We start from the raw sequence: 17491 nt of genomic DNA, 5'->3' as shown, positions 1-17491 counted from the left end.
CTAGCATTCACTGATCGTGAGTGGGGTTTGTTAAAGGAGTATTCCGGTTGGTTAAAGTTATCCCCTATCCACAGGATAGGGGATAACTATCAGTTATCAGCGGTAGGACCCCCACTGATCACAAGAACGGGGGCCCACTACCACCTGCAGCTCCTCTGTAAAGAATGGAGTGTCCGGTTGCACATGTACACAGTCGCTCCGGTCTTTTCAAGGGATACAGGGCCCCCATTCTTATGATCTGTAGGGTCCCAGCGGTAGGACCTCCACCAATCTGATAATTATCCCCTATCCTGTAGATAGGGGATAACTTTATCCAACCGGAATATCCTTTTAACACACTGTACTGCACTTTATTACAGTAGAATCTTGGTACAGATTCCGCATCCAAAACGTTGTCTGATTGCTGTGGGGTCCTACTTCTGGGAAGTTGTTTCCATCAGCCCCATAGACACTGAACACCGCTGCCGAACAAACACCTCCCTTACTGTGGCCATCCAGTGATGAGGGGACACAGGACCCCGATCGGTGAGGCCCCTAGCCATCAGACTGGGTGGGTGGGAAATATTGAATGTAGGAAACCCCTTTAAAATGTATGGAACTTACATAAAGAGCATTTACTCAACATGTGTATACTAGTTAAACTGTTCTTAAAAGGGAAGCTGTCACCTGGTTTGGGGGCCACTAAACCATCAACATGCCGTTATGCAGCTGGGATTTAGGGGCCCACACATGTCCGTATAATAAACCTGGAGACGAGTCCGGGAGTCATCGCCAACCGCACTGGGAGCGCACGCTTTGCGGTAATAAATCAGAGAATGGTGCGCCTTGCCTCCCTGTGCATGCCCTTCCCATGGGGCACATGAGCAGAGAAGCTAAGGGTGACATCCTCGGTTTTATCGGCGCAGTGCTTGTGTCTTCGACAGGGAGACCACAGTAAATTATATACTTGGTTTATAATTAGAGAAAAAAAAGGGGGTCAGGCAGGCAGGATATCAACATGACTGACCCTTTGTTCTCAAGGGATATAAACGGCCATCAGACATAGAGAACACTGGCACACCCAGCCAAGCATGCATGTGTATGAGGGGGGTTAGAAGGAATAGCGGTCAGCTGAAGGAATGCTTGGCAACAGCTGTACGGCCACCTTTACGATATCCAGCGACACACAAATGGCTGTTTGATGCTGCAAACACGAGTGCACGGACACACTGCCGGCTTTTAATACATTTCTTAGAAAGAACAAATGAAAATGTTTAAAGAATTTTTAAAAGTATTATTTTTATGTACATCACATTAAATACTGAGCCGCATTTTTAATGGGGATGACCTCTGGCAATGAACGCACCAATCCAGGACGCAAGCATTAGGAGGTCCAGCGCCACCAGGCAACTTTCATTCTGTCCCAGACTGCCGTCATGGAGTCGAAAGCAGGGCGGACATCCAAGATTGTGAACTGATAGTTTTTGTCGACTTCTCCACCGTCGTAGTAATCGATGACATACCGGACCTCCTGTCCACAGCGGTTTACTATCCAGTCGTGGCGGTCAAAGGGAAGTTCATAGCTGTGAAAAATAAGACAATTCAGAACTGATCCGTGATATGTAACAGAGATAGAAAATCAACTGATGTCAAAAATCTCCTACCCCATCCACGATCGGATGCGTGCCCTGGGGGAAAACTCCTTTGCTTTACCACCAAATCGAACAAGGGTTGGGCCGTAGGGACATTCTCTGAAAAGCCATGAAAGAGGAGCGATATTAGTAGGAGATAAGAAATTCTAATTAGGACAGGCAGGAACTTACCTCAGTTCTACCGCCTGGCCTAGTTACGTTTCACTAGATAAAGGCCCAAAATATGGGCGAAGAAATTAGACCATTTGTGTGCCCCAGTAATCTAGGTTTTAGGTTTTATTTTAAATTTTTTTAGGAATACCCATGTATTCGGTTGCTGAATGTTTAAATGCCTAGGCTAGTTTCACATATGCATCAAAGAAATATGGCAGGCGGTTCAGTCACAGCCAGATAGTGCTGTGTGCCCGCTGGACCCCATTGACTATAATGGAATCCGGCCGCCCGCCAGCATATATGCTGGGCAAAAACTGTTGTGTGCAGCAATTTTTGCCCGACCGAATCCCGGCTGATATGCCAGGGAGAGGCTGGATGCCTGCCGCATCCCGGTATAGTCAAAGGGGTCTGGCAGACAGGCGGCACTATCCAGAGAACTCCGGCATTTCTTTGACGCATGTCTGAAAGTAGTCAGCAACAGATAACCTTCATATAACCATGCTAGCCAAATTAAAAGGGTATTCCCATCTGAGACAAAGGGGGCATATCGCTAGGATATGCCCCCATTGTCCGATAGGTGCGGGTCCCACCTCTGGGACCCGCACCTACATCGAGAACTGACCCCTGAAGATTGTGGAGGGCTCACTGTGCTTGTGTGGCCACCGCTCCCATTCATTTCTATGGGGCCACCAAAAATAGCCATTAGAGGTAAGTTTTGTTTTTGTTTTGTTTTTTGGAAGGGGGGGGGTAGGGGACACAATTCAAGGAGGAATGGGAGTTATAGAAGAATATACTCCTTGAGATATAAAAAAAAAAAAGAAAAAAAAAAAAAAACTGAATAAAAAAAGTTGTGATACTCATCACACTATCCCCCCCAACTGCCCCCTACTTCCTGGTCCTTACTGACACACAGGAAGCGACCAGCCAATCACTGGTCGTCGTGTTGAGATGGCCCCGGTGGTAGAGACCGGGGGGGGGGGGGGACCCAGGAAGTGTCAGTGATCCATGATGGGAGTATCAGTTGTTTTTGTTCTTTAATGCCCTTCTGGCCCTTTAAATACATAAATACAAGCCCAGCGGACCCATCCTGTCATAATATATCAGAGGGAAGTTACAAGGGGGACAAAGTGAATGAGAGCAGATATGAGTAGAAGGTATGACTGTGTGCGGGGAACCCACATTTAACAGACGTCTTACTTGTAATGGAGCATTTCCCATTTCATGATTTCAGACCAGGCCTGTTCATTGTTCTGATTGTGAATCTTGATTATATTAGTCATATCCTTAGGTTCCATATCATCGTCCTTCCATTTCCACCTAAAAGACAGCATTATGGTTCATTTTACTATACAATCTACCTCCTATAAGCCCCCCACACACACACACACACATTCCTATGCACTGCGCTCCCCTTAGTAGGGGCTGTGCATGAGATGCGGTATGGCTGCGACTAGGAGCAGATGCCCGGCACTGTGGAGCCCCAGCCATAAAACATAGGAATCTTACTCACCCCTTTCTGGCCATTGCATTCCAAAACATTTGCTCTGATGGATAGACCCAATTTTTATCCGTGTTGGCGCGAGGTATAGTAGATTCTTCTCTGGTTAATGAAAGTGGGAAGGGTTGATCTGGCGCTGGAGTTTGGTTTGGAGGCGGCATCTAAAGAAACAAAATTGAGGTTTACACAGCAGGTCATCGCCTAGTGTTATATTACGCTACAGCTAAAGGAATACCGCATTTTCCACTTTATAAAGCAAATACTTATAAAGCAGATACTACTGAACTAGAATCCAGGAGTCGCGGGGAGCCCTGTACTCACCGCTCCCTGGTCTTCCCCCAGGCACCATGTTGCACTCTCATCAGGATGTAGTGGGCGGACTATGACGCAGTGAGGGCACAATGCAGGGTGGGCCGGGAGAAGACCAGGGAGCGGTGAATGCAGTAGAGGCCGCCAGACCTGCAACAGAGCAGGAGGTAAGTTCATTTATTTATGTCTGATAGGAGGGTCTGCCCTGAGGTTTGATATGGGGATCTGATCTAAAGCCTGATTAAGATTGGGGTTTCTGTTCAGAGGCGTAATAAAAAAAAATAATTTCAATTTGCCTCCTCCAAAACCCCGTCTTACAAAGTGAAAAATACGGTAGTTTAATTTAATTATCAAATCTTCAGTCACATTCAAGGGCTTCACTGTCATATGATTATCAGTTGAACATAATTTATCTGATGTTTTTGGGATGGGATTCCAGCAAGAGGAGTAGAATTAGGGCCGAAACAATTCATCGATTTAAATCGAAGTAATCAAGGCAAAAAATCCTCGATGCAGTTTCCCTGCATCGAACATTCGTTTAAATCACATGACCACGGAGCGCGAGTGAAGTGAAGCTTCTCACTCACCGCTCCGTGGCCTCCTGACTCGGCACCGCACTGGCCAGGGCCTTGCGTGCACACATCGTCAGCGCGCTGGCGGACACTGTGTGCGACGTCAGGTCCCTCCCAGTACATGCTGGTATGAAGACGAGTCTCCTGCGGATTCCATGTGTCAGCGCACGCCGCACTGCCAGGAAAGGCAAGTATATAGTTAGTGACGGGGGGCACCTGTGATTTGGCATGGAGGGGCTGATCTGATGAGAGTGGGGGACATGGTGGATGGCATGGAGGCACCGGGGAAGGGGGATATCATGGAAATCTGGATGACATGGAGGGACAGATGGCAGTGCCATCATGGGGGCACTGGCCGACATGGCATGGAGGGGCTGATCTGATGGCACTGGGGGACATGGCAATGGATGGCATGAGGGTCTGGCTCTGATTGCAGCAAGGGAAGGTCTGATGGTGGCAGCCTGGGGGTCTGATCATGGTGACATGGGTGTCTGATTGCGGGCGGGCGGCATGGGGGGACTGATTTGAGGGCAAGACTGACTGACTTGGGAGGGGTCTTATCAAAACGCTATGTCACTGTGCAGCATTTTTTGTCCGTATCCCCATTACAGTCAATGGGCATCCAGCTATGACTGATGCAGCCCGTGAACTCCGGCCGTGTGATCCTCCACCGGAACAGACTGCCGGAGTTCACAACATAACCTTAGATACACATTCTGGCAGAAGAACAGCCTGCTGGAGTATACCGTATTGGGCATAGCCGGATACAACCAGCTATATGCTCTCATTGACTATAATGTGGTCCAAGGCCATCTGGCCATGTTCTGGCATATATTCTGGGTATCGTCCAAAGCTTTTTTTTTTTTTGTTTTTTGTCGTCCGGCCAAAACCCAGCTAATATGCAGTAACAAGGCCGGACCCCATTACAGTCAATCGCTGCAGCAGCCGGCAGATAATCCAGCTATACCCGATACGGTACATTCTGGCTGTTCTTCTGACAGAATGTATATTGCAGCTGTGAAAGAAGCCTTATGTGTGTGCAATTATGTGCTATACCACTGTAAGAAATAAAAATAGTTTTTTATAAAGAAATACATTATTTTAAGAAGGTTTTTCTTATTAGAGTACTCTATTAATTGTAAAAATATTCGATAGAATACTCGATTACTAAAATAATCGTTTGCTGCAGCCCTAAGTAGGATAATCCTAAAAGTGAGCGTAAAGAAAGGATCAACTTTCTGCAAGACAGTACTCAATAGATCTGAGTACTAACTACTTTGAAAGTATTTTTAAAGGGAATCTGTGGCGATCTGAGGGCAGCATGTTTGGTACATGCCCTGTACATGGCTGGAGATCATTGGGCACTCCGTCCATATACAGGCTTCAGGGCCAGATGTGAGTACATCTTCATTGTCTGACCCCCTTCAATCAAAGTGGTGGGAGGCTCGGTCGGGAATGAAAAGAAGAAGTGGAGCTTCAGGTGCAAAGGCACCATTCTTGTTGCACGCAGGGGCTAATTAGCATAAAATAAAACTGCTGATTTCTCAATAAAAAGGCCACCTATCGAAATAGGACCAAGACCATTACAATGTACTGACAGGCATGTATCTCGCATGCAAGATGAATTCATGACAATCTGGTGACAGATTCCTTTATACTATACAGTTTCATCCCCATTTAAAGGGGTTGTCCCACCATAACAACGTGTGCCCTGCGCACAGGAGCGCTTTACTCTGCTTCTCTTTGGCAGTCCCATAGCATTAACGGGGTTTTCCGAGACTTTTAGGGCTCTTTCACACGTGCAGATTTTGTAGTAAAAAGATCACATGTTAATGCTCCGTGTCTCTGCTGTCCGGAGCGGGGCTTGGCTCTCTTTCACGCAGCGGATTACCCGCACGCATCCGCTCGTGTGCAAGAGCCCTTATACTGATGACCTATCCTCTAGAATGTATAGTGGCCGTGCTTGGTATCGCAGCTCAGCCTCATTCACTTTAATAAGGCTGAGCTGCGCCTAGGCCTTATGACCAATGAATGTGTCGTCACTGGCCTAGGAAAGCTGCAGTGCTACTGCTAGTGCCGCTGCCTTCTCCAACAGCTGATCAGCAGGGGTACCAGGTGTCGGACCCCCACCAACAGATACTGATGACCTATCCAGAGGATGGGTTATCATTTTAAATATCTTGGAAACCTCTTTAATGGAGCAGCAGTGCTCAAGTGTGACCATATCTCTGCTCACTCTGACACTTCATTCTCGTGATCGATGGGGGTCCCAGCAGTTAGACCCCCCACCAATCAAATACGGTACTTATCCCTTATACTGTGCATAGAGAATAAATTCTTATGGTGGGATAACCCCTTTAAGCTCACTTCAGCATAGATAACTGCTTTGCAGGATAATAGGATGAACTGGATGGACGGATGTCTTCTTTCAGCTTACGTTACTATACATATTCTGTTCTTTATCGTAACCGACAACATCCATCGGCTCAACGTAATACTGAAAGGCAGGCGAAAAGTGCAATAGATTTGCTTTCAAAAACACCATTCACAAGATCTCCTCTCACCATATTGCTGGGGTCAATCTCTTCTTTAGCCTTCTCTCTCATTGGACACTGGACAAATTCATAAGCTCTTTCTTGATGACTTGGACCTGAGCAGCTCTGGCTCTCGGCATTCTGTGGAACCTCTTTGTGCATTGGACATCCTGTTGCTGGAATAAAATATATATTGCAACGTATAAATATATACAAAGCTTTAGGAAAAGTTCTCAGTCTACATGCTACGTGCACTTGCACCATATTTTTGGTCTTTTTTGTTTTTTGTATAGCAAAGTACTTACCGTCCTCCTACTCCCATAATGTATAATTCTTAGTACGGCAGTATGCCAAAAATGCTTTGATAGCAGGAAAAAAAAAAAAAAATACACAACAGACATTGGCAAGTGAACTTTTTTAAGCAGGGGGAAAAAAAAAAACAGAGGGACATTTGTGGGAAAAAAATCGCCGGTAAACAAAGGAAAAAAAATGCCACATCCAGAGCATACGTTGCACTTCATAATTCCCGTAGACTTCCATGCAACATCTGGTGCTATTTGGCCAAAAAATAAATAAACGCAACAAAAAGTGCCAGTAAAAAAAAAAATTATATAATATATCTAATACAGCCAGGTCCATAAATATTGGGACATCGACACAATTCTAGCATTTTTGGCTCTATACACCACCACAAAGGTTTGAAATTAAACGAACAAGATGTGCTTTACCTGCAGACTGTCAGCTTTAATTTGAGGGCATTTACATCCAAATCAGGTGAACGGTGTAGGAATTACAACAGTTTGCATATGTGCCTCCCACTTGTGAAGGGACCAAAAGTAATGTGACAATTGGCTTCTCGGCTGTTCCATGGCCAGGTGTGTGTTATTCCCTTATTATCCCAATTACAATGAGCAGATAAAAAGGTCCAGAGTTCATTTCCAGTCCGGCTTTTAGACTCCCTGTCCTCCGTCCAGCGCAGGGCATGGACAGACACAGGGATGTCCTTTTGAACAGCTCACTCTCAGACAGCAGCACTTTGCTGTCTAAGCATGAGCTGCAGGGAGAAATTCACCCTCCCTCCCCTGCAGCTGACAGAAGTATCCCTGGGCGCCGCTCCGTTCTCCCGTTATGTCCTCCGGTATGTTCGGGGACTTGGTTATAGTAGGCGGGGACTTAGGGAACTTGGTTATAGTAGGCGGAGTCTGCCCTTGTTCTGCTGGGCGTCTCCTTCTCCTAGGCTGTAGCGCTGGCCAATCGCAGCACAGAGTTCACAGCCTGGGAGGTTTTTTCTCCCAGGCTGTGAGCTCTGCGATGCGATTGGCCAGCGCTACAGCCTAGGAGAAGGAGACGCCCACAGGACAAGGGAAGACTCCTCCTACTATAACCGAGTCCCCGAACATACCGGGAGAATGGAGCTGCGCCCAGGGATAATAGTAAGTGCAGTGAGATCCCCGGGCGCCGCTGTATATGTCATGATACTTAGTTCACAATGGATCGGTGAAAGGTCCTCTTTAATGGGGGATAGTTTCTATTTCCACAGTGCACTTCACTCCTCAATTGTTTGATAAAGACTTGCTTAAGTCGAAACGTCGCAATGTAAGCTGCTGATGGAAAAAAACTCTACATTGCTGCAGATTTTCTACCATTTCGCTACTTGAAGAGACCCCCAGCCTGGATCTCCTTCCGCAGGCACCACTTGTCTGGACCTGAATGCCAGGTACCTGGATTATTGGTATGATTTTTCCCATGCTGGGATTTGTAGTGCCATTTACCATCCATTTTTTCCTGTTAAGGGGGCAGGCCGCTGTGGAGGTCACTGTTAAAGGGGCGGGGTATTGCTAGATGTGACTGTTAGGGTCCATTCAGACGTCCGTAGTGTATTGCGGAGCCGCAATACACCCGGCCAGCACCCCCATAGAACTGCCTATTCTTGTCCGCAATTGCGGACAAGAATAGGACCGGTTCTATTTTTTTTTGGGCTACTTTCTCAGCCGCGGCACAGAGATCCAGCCGCCTGATCCGACAAAAATAGTGAGAATAGGCAGCATGCAGCAGTTTGTGTCCGGCCGATTCTCTGCATTTTTGCTGGAATACAGACTGATCTCAATCCGGACCCCATTATACTTCATCCAGACCCGGAGAACTCCAGCAGGCTGTGGGAGCAGCCTTAGATTACACTACATGTGTTTGTACAGTGATAAGGAGGTTTTAAGATCTACTGCAAAGTTGCTTCATTTTCTTTTAGATTTGCAGAGGCAATAAAATAAAAAAATAATGATTGTGATGGTGTACATAGCCTTTACAAAACAGGTACGTTTTCGGACCACCCTAATCAATGACCACGGAAGGCTGGCAGCTGGAAGAATGTCGTATTCGTAGTTCCGCACATGTAGTGAAGTAACAGTGCAGCTGCCAATCCATTAGAGCCAATAGAGACGACATCTAAGCACCAACGCTCAATGTCAAGCAACAACTGCACCGTGAGAAGGATATGGGAATGTGGGACTAGACTGATACATGGAAACGGAGTTCTTCTCTTAGGCATTCAGCCATGATGGAAGTTTGAATACTTCAAAGGGCTTCTCTCACTTCAGCAAATGGCATTTATTATGTAGAGGAAGTTAATACAAGGCACTTCCTAATGTATTGTGATTGTCCATGTTGCCTCCTCTGCTGGATTTGCAAGGCCACCGCTGCTGGATTGTAGGGTGGTCGTAACCATGGAAACGAGCAGTGTATAATGTGATGGAAAAATTAATCCAACCAGCAAAGGAAGCAACATGGACAATCACAATACATTAGCAAGTGCCTCATATTCACTTCCTCTACATAATAAATACTATTTTCTGAAGTAAGACAACCCCTTTAACTTCCGACCGCTAAACTGACCTTGTACCGCAGGGATGTCAACGTGATTTCCAAAAGAAAAAAAAAATTAACACAATCTGGAATAATTTCAGGCATGACAAAAAAATCTTGAGTAATTGCAGTCTGCTAACATAATATTGTAGACTCAACATTAAAGGGGTTGTCATACCCATAATCTCACCCCGGCAGCCCCCCTGACTTGAGCATCGGAGAAGTTTATGCTCCGATGCTCTCCCTTGCCCTGCGCTGGATCGCGCAGGGCAAGGGCTCTTATTTACAGTAACACACTGCCGGGCGGAGGCTTTCTCCCAGCAGTGTGTTGGGTGATGTCACCGGCCGTTTTACAGGCTAGGACAGCGCTAAAGCCCGCCCATCAGTGCCAGTGACATCACCGGACTCACTGCTGGGAGGAAGCCTCCGCCTGGCAGCCCTATGGAGAGCCCGGTTCGTCACCGGAACTCCAGAAAATGCTTTTTCCCTGCGCGATTTAGCGCAGGGCAAAGGAGCGCAGCGGAGCATGAACTGCTCCGATGCTCTAGTCAGGGGAAGCTCCATATACAGGTCCTTCTCAAAAAATTAGCATATTGTGATAAAGTTCATTATTTTCTGTAATGTACTGATAAACATTAGACTTTCATATATTTTAAATTCGTTACACACAACTGAAGTAGTTCAAGCCTTTTCTTGTTTTAATATTGATTTTGGCATACAGCTCATAAAAAAACAAAATTCCTATCTCAAAAAATTAGCATATCATGAAAAGGTTCTCTAAACGAGCTTTTAACCTAATCATCTGAATCAACTAATTAACTCTAAACACCTGCAAAAGATTCCTGAGGCTTTTAAAAACTCCCAGCCTGGTTCATTACTCAAAACCGCAATCATGGGTAAGACTGCCGACCTGACTGCTGTCCAGAAGGCCATCATTGACACCCTCAAGCAAGAGGGTAAGACACAGAAAGAAATTTCTGAACGAATAGGCTGTTCCCAGAGTGCTGTATCAAGGCACCTCAGTAGGAAGTCTGTGGGAAGGGAAAAGTGTGGCAGAAAACGCTGCACAACGAGAAGAGGTGACCGGACCCTGAGGAAGATTGTGGAGAAGGACCGATTCCAGACCTTGGGGGACCTGCGGAAGCAGTGGACTGAGTCTGGAGTAGAAACATACAGAACCACCGTGTACAGGCGTGTGCAGGAAATGGGCTACAGGTGCCGCATTCCCCAGGTCAAGCCACTTTTGAACCAGAAACAGCGGCAGAAGCGCCTGACCTGGGCTACAGAGAAGTAGCACTGGACTGTTGCTCAGTGGTCCAAAGTACTTTTTTCGGATGAAAGATCAGAGTCTGGAGGAAGACTGGGGAGAGGGAAATGCCAAAATGCCTGAAGTCCAGTGTCAAGTACCCACAGTCAGTGATTGTCTGGGGTGCCATGTCAGCTGCTGGTGTTGGTCCACTGTGTTTTATCAAGGGCAGGGTCAATGCAGCTAGCTATCAGGAGATTTTGCAGCACTTCATGCTTCCATCTGCTGAAAAGCTTTATGGAGATGAAGATTTCATTTTTCAGCACGACCTGGCACCTGCTCAAAGTGCCAAAACCACTGGTAAATGGTTTACTGACCATGGTATTACTGCCAACTCTCCTGACCTGAACCCCATAGAGAATCTGTGGGATATTGGGAAGAGAAAGTTGAGAGACGCAAGACCCAACACTCTGGATGAGCTTAAGGCCGCTATCGAAGCATCCTGGGCCTCCATAACACCTCAGCAGTGCCACGGGCTGATTGCCTCCATGCCACGCCACATTGAAGCAGTCATTTCTGCAAAAGGATTCCCGACCAAGTATTGAGTGCATAACTGAACTTAATTATTTGAAGGTTGACTTTTTTTGTATTAAAAACACTTTTCTTTTATTGGTCGGATGAAATATGCTAATTTTTTGAGATAGGAATTTGGGGTTTTCATGAGCTGTATGCCAAAATCATCAATATTAAAACAAGAAAAGGCTTGAACTACTTCAGTTGTGTGTAATGAATCTAAAATATATGAAAGTCTAATGTTTATCAGTACATTACAGAAAATAATGAACTTTATCACAATATGCTAATCTGAGTAGAAAACAATAAAATCAGTCTTTATTAATGCATAATAGAACAAGAAATCACAGTATTAAAAGGGACGCAGGAGGAGACAGCTTTTTGGTATGGCTACACAATTGTATATCAATCGTTTGGGCTGCCTTAGTATGTACTGGATTGGAGTTCATGCAGTTGCACTTTATTTGGGTCTCAACATTGTAGCATTGTAACACTACGTATTCTATACCTTGGTTTATTAATTGGCCAACCATGTGCCTGTATTTCACCATTAGTCTGTACCTCTTGCTAGGGCATTGTTAGCCTTGTTTATGCTTGCACCACCAACCAATTTAATACTGGGATTTCTTGTTCTATTATGCATTAATAAAGACTGATTTTATTGTTTTCTACTCGGATTTGCCTTCTTTTGGTGTGATCATTGAGGGGCACAGTTCCAAGTTGAACTATTTTGCCACAAATATATTTTTTGGGTGTTTATCATTATAATCTGGCATCAAATCTTCTGTGAAGAAACCTCCATCAGAACACGGAGAGGGAGACAATCACAGATACCTTCCATCTTTTGTTGATGCATCGGACATCCTGGAGGAGGCGACGTGGCAGAGTCTGTGTTTGCTGATACAGCAGGTGAAGGGTGCGGAGTAGATGGCGCTATTAGACAATTATGGGAAAAGACAGATTATCACGACGATACGCTGCTTTGGGGAAATTATCACTTAAAATAACTATTATTAGGTATTGATAAGAGGTTCTGTCAGACACATGAAATTAGTACTCTTGGCCAGATATGGGGAAATGGAGAAATAATGGGGTTTAAAGATCTTAAAGGGAGTCTGTCACCTCCATATGGCCATACACCAAGCTTACATTGCCCTATAGCACACCTATACATGAATGTAATGGTACCTTTGTCTTTACACTTGCAGAAGCTGGAAAAAGGAACTTTGATTGATATGCAAATGAGCACCCGCAAGTGCCCAGGGGCGGCGTTCACTGTGTTGGCGCCAAGGCTGCCCTGCCTTTTTTCATTGTTCCCCAGCCTCTGCATATGCCCGCCCTCCTATTCCCTTGCGTCATCCTAAGGTCCGGCCGAGATCCCGCGACTGTGCACTGCCTCGCCGGGCCGGGGCATGCACACTGCGATGCCCATTGTTGGCATGGCATTGCTTTAACTACTGCACATGCTCTGGCGAATGGCGCAAAACCAGCGGCAATGTGGCATTTGCCGGCGCATGAGCAGTAGTTAAAGCGATGCAGTGCCCACAATAGGCATCGCAGTGCGCATGCTCTGGCCCGGCGAAGCATGAATTTAATACTTGCGAGGGAGGGAGGGAGGGAGGGGGGGGGGGGGGGGGCCGCACTGGCCACCAATGAATTTAAAACTGGGGAGGGAGGGGGGTCTGGCCCCCTGCTGCCTGGCAGCACCTGATCTCTTACAGGGGGCTATGATACGCACAATTAACCCCTCAGGTTCGGCACCTGAGGGGTTAATTGTGCGGATCACAGCCCCCTGTAAGAGATCAGGTGCTGCCAGGCAGCAGGGGGCAGTTATGTACACAGTTCTTAGTATATTCTAACTTGAAGCGTCTCCATCACCATGGGAACGCCTCTGTGTTAGAATATACTGTCGGATCTGAGTTTTCACGATGTGAAAACTCAGATCTGAAAAAGCTGTTACGCAGACGGATCCATTCTGAATGGATGCAAGAGTTTGCATTATAGGTGCGGATCCGTCTGTGCAGATACCAGACGGATCCGCACCAAACGCAAGTGTGAAAGTAGCCTAAAATGTGGCGAGATTGGAGTTGAGGATGTGCATCTACTGTGGGAGTGCCAATCTCTCCAAATTTTTTGGAATGAAGTGCTAGGTTATATTAAGGTACTTCATAAGGTGGATATCCCCTTAACCTTTGGGGCATGTGTGCTGGGGTTTTGTGGAGGACATAGGGGACTCCGGGAAATTCTCAATAATAACTAAATTGTTATTTCAGGCTAGGAGATGTATTGTAAGAAAATGGATAGAGAAAACCGCACCAACAATAAGTATGTGGCTTGTGAGAGATGACATAGCTACAAATGCTAAAAGGTGGAGGTTTGAGAGTATGTGGGCAGAATGGTTAAAAAACTGATTAAGATAGAAATTGGACTGGGGTGTGGGGGGAGGGGTTGGGGGTGATGAGAGTTTTCCCCCTTTTTTGGGGGGGGGATAGGGAGGGGGGTTGGAAAACTATAAATTGTGATGTAGACTTGGTGATATACAATTTTGTAAAGATAGATGTACTGATTTTACATGTAGCTATGATACATATGTCCTTTGTATTGTAAAAATATAAAAACAATAAAGAAAAAAAAAAAAAAAGAAGAAACCTCCATCAGAACACGGAGAGGGAGACAATCACAGATACCTTCCATCTGTTGTTGATGCATCGGACATCCTGGAGGAGGCGACGTGGCAGAGTCTGTGTTTGCTGATACAGCAGGTGAGGGGTGCGGAGTAGATGGCGCTGACGTGGATGTGCCCATGTTACCTACCCAAAAAAAAACACAAACAGTGATTATATTGGTAGGTAACTGCCAGTTCATCTGTATGGAGTATGTCCTGGGCCATTCTGTATCAGTGGTCTTTAAAGGGGGCTATACCACAAAAAAAAAAAAAAAACACACTTGATCACCGGGGGCCCTAAGGCTCACTAGAATGGGCGTCTCGAGACCTCACCCAAAGGAATGGAGGAGTCTGAATGGACCATTGTTTCAATTTAGGTCTACGATGGTGACAGAGATAGCAGAGTGCTGTACTCCTCAGTCTTACAGACTGACACCATTGTATTCAAGCTGCTCCTGAAAAAGGGGGAGGGGGGGTTGGGTCCCTCATTCTAGTGATCATTGGGTGTCCCAGAAATGAACAGCCATTCCGTCCCCTCTCCCAACATTCTCCGTGCTGCAATAATTCTAGCTTACCCTTTCATATAACCATGTTGTGCCATTCCTCCAATATTCCTATTTGGCACAACCACTAAACACAACTTTAGGGCGAGACCGGCCACAGAGGTCACAGCAATAGAAAACCTTCTAAAATTCCAACAAAAGGAGAAAATACAACAGTGATCTGGATTCCTTTGCTGCAGCTCTACACGTGGACTCCTGTAGATAATAGCCCATCCATCCAAATTGTGGTGACAGATTCCCTCCGGTCCCTGCTTGTTAACCTCCTGTACAGGCAGGGGTCACGCGTGTCGCTGCAGTGGTGGCATGTAACCCAATCAGTACATGATAAGGTCATGAGCCGCTTGATGGACAATCAGTGCTGAAACCAGTGTCCAAAATCCTCCATCCCTTAAAGGGGATATCCAAAGTGTAAAACATGCCCCCCAATGCCCGGGCACCTCATATAGATTATACTTACCCTGCATCGCTCCTGATCGCCACATGGCCGCCGCATTTCTCTGTCACGCAGATCAAAACATCCGGTAACAGGGGGAGCAGCCAATGGCAGGCCGCGACGGGGACGGGCCTCCCTGGCATCACCCGCGATCACCGGCTCACACTGATCTCAGCCAAACGACTGGGTCAATTCAAGTAAGTTATCAGAGAGTTTGATTCCCTTTAAAAATCATGTGACCATGCAGAGGTGACAGGCGCCTGACAGCTGGGGCCACACAATGTCATGTCCCATGCACAGACCACCTCTCCATGTAACCTCCATGCCAAACAGGGGTCAAGGGCCCCTTAAAGATGAGGGTCAGTCAGATAAACATGGCTGATTAGTTGGACCCCCAGTGTCATGTCTGCCCCTCACACTGACTTCTATGCCTCTCCCAGCTGTAAGACGCGCGCTGTGCTCCATGTGAGGGGAGATGTCACCAGGACACAGAGGTCACCGGCTCAGCTCGGCCCTCAGCCTCACAGGCGGCCTCCGTACACTGAGCCGAGGACACCCCGAGCACATCCGCGCTGTCTGCCGCCCGCCTGCCCTCCTCTTACCGGGCACCGGAGATCCGTCCGCTGACAAGTTGCTCCAATCCTTCCACACGAGAGGAGGTCGCTGGAATATGACGTCACGACCATATGAGACGGCGCATGCGGAGTGACCGGGCAGTGGTGGTTGCTTAGGTAACGTGGTTGTGGTCACGTGATTAATAGCTAACGTTATGAAAGGTTCTGCGCCTGCTGACTACTGCTGAGCCTTACACAACGGTTAGAGAGCCGCAGGTGACAGATATCTCTGCTCAGGGGGCCGACCACAACTATGAATGGGCAGCCAGAGCATAAAGAACGCGCACTGTGATGTCACAGTAGTGACAAAATGTGCACAGTGACGTCACAGCACTGTATAATACAAACTGTTGTCACTGTACAGGGATAATGAACACAGTGATGTCACAATAATGGGATAATGTTCTCAGTGATGTCACAGTACAGGGATGATGCACACAGTGATGTCACAGTACAGGGATGATGCACACAGTGATGTCACAATACAGGGACAATGCACACAGTGATGTCACAGTACAGGGATAATGCACACAGTGATGTCACAATAATGGGATAATGTTCTCAGTGATGTCACAGTACAGGGATGATGTTCTCATTGATGTAAAAAATACTGAGATAATGCACACAGTTATGTCACAGTACAGGGATAATGCACACAGTGATGTCACAGTACAGGGATAATGCACACAGTGATGTCACAGTACAGGGATATTGATTTCACAGCACAGGGATGATGCGCACAGTGATGTCACAGTACAGGGATAATCATCGATAATGCACACAGTGATGTCACAGTACAGGCATAATGATTTCACAGTACAGGGATGATGCGTACAGTGATGTCACAGCACAGGGATGATGAACACAGTGATGTCACAGCACAGGGATGATGCGCACAGTGATGTCACAGCACAGGGATGATGCGCACAGTGATGTCACAGCACAGGGATAGACCAGGGGTCAGCAACCTTCAGCAATCCAGCCAGGGGCGGATTGGCCATAGACCCTACAGGGAAATTTCCCGGTGGACCAATGCCTTGGGGGGGGGAGGGGGGGCACCCAATCCCTCTTCACATCCTCCAGCCGGGTACATACAGGGCTGGTGCAAGAATTTTTGCCACCCTAGGCGAAAGCAAATTTTGCCGCCCCTTGACTCCGCCCATTGACCACGCCCCTTTACCCGCCCCCTTTTTCGGACACCTATTCCATGCAACATTGTGCACTGTCATTACGTAATTTTCCCCCCAGTGCCCCAACAAAGTAATACTGCCCCCACAGACAGTGCACAACTGCACACTGCCCATTACGTAATTTGCCCCCCAGTGCCCCCACTAAGTAATACTGAACTGCTCCCACAGACTGACACTGTGCACAGTCACACTCCAGCCAGGCAGGCTCCATTATGTCATTTGAAATTGCCGCCAAAGCAAAACCCCCCCCCCCCCTCTCTGAACAAGCGCAGGCTCGCAGGGGTAGCACAATCCACCATGATCCAGCCGGCAAGTACAGGAACAGCCGAACAGGAGGAGTCAGATGGATGGATGACAGCCAGGTAGGGGGCGTGGCGCGGGGCGGCGGCTAGGAATCAGGAGAAGATGTTAGAACTTAGATGGATGGATCACAAGTAGGGGGCGTGGCGCGGGCGGCGGCTAGTCGGGAATCGGGATACGGACTCCAGAGCGCCGGTGCCCCCAGGCAGAGTGCGCTCTACGCGGTGGCCTACTCTGCTTATGGGTGGCGCCGGCCCTGGGTACATATCGATCAAATTTTCCCCTATGCCCATGGCCAGCGGCCACAGGTGCCCTCCTGAATTCAACAGGTGGCAGTATTGTGTGCTTTAC

The 17491-nt window shown here is 47.2% G+C and overlaps 1 protein-coding gene across 1 annotated transcript; it reads right to left on the bottom strand.

Annotated features, from left to right (window-relative positions):
* Positions 1-1258: 1258 nt before the first annotated feature.
* LOC120978472 (holocytochrome c-type synthase) lies at positions 1259-15728 on the bottom strand. Its single transcript, XM_040406611.1, has 8 exons — positions 15639-15728; positions 14063-14185; positions 12210-12308; positions 6728-6873; positions 3295-3443; positions 2982-3101; positions 1644-1730; positions 1259-1562 (listed from the first exon to the last, which is right to left on the bottom strand). Exons 2-8 carry the CDS (start codon positions 14178-14180, stop codon positions 1364-1366), a joined length of 918 nt encoding a protein of 305 aa, XP_040262545.1. The 5' UTR covers positions 14181-14185; positions 15639-15728; the 3' UTR covers positions 1259-1363.
* Between the last annotated feature and the right edge of the window lie 1763 nt (positions 15729-17491).

The sequence above is a fragment of the Bufo bufo genome, chromosome 9 (genome assembly GCF_905171765.1).
Source record: "Bufo bufo chromosome 9, aBufBuf1.1, whole genome shotgun sequence".
NCBI lineage: Eukaryota > Metazoa > Chordata > Amphibia > Anura > Bufonidae > Bufo > Bufo bufo.
Note: the sequence above shows the minus strand (reverse complement) of the source record. Positions and strands in the feature narration are given on the sequence as shown.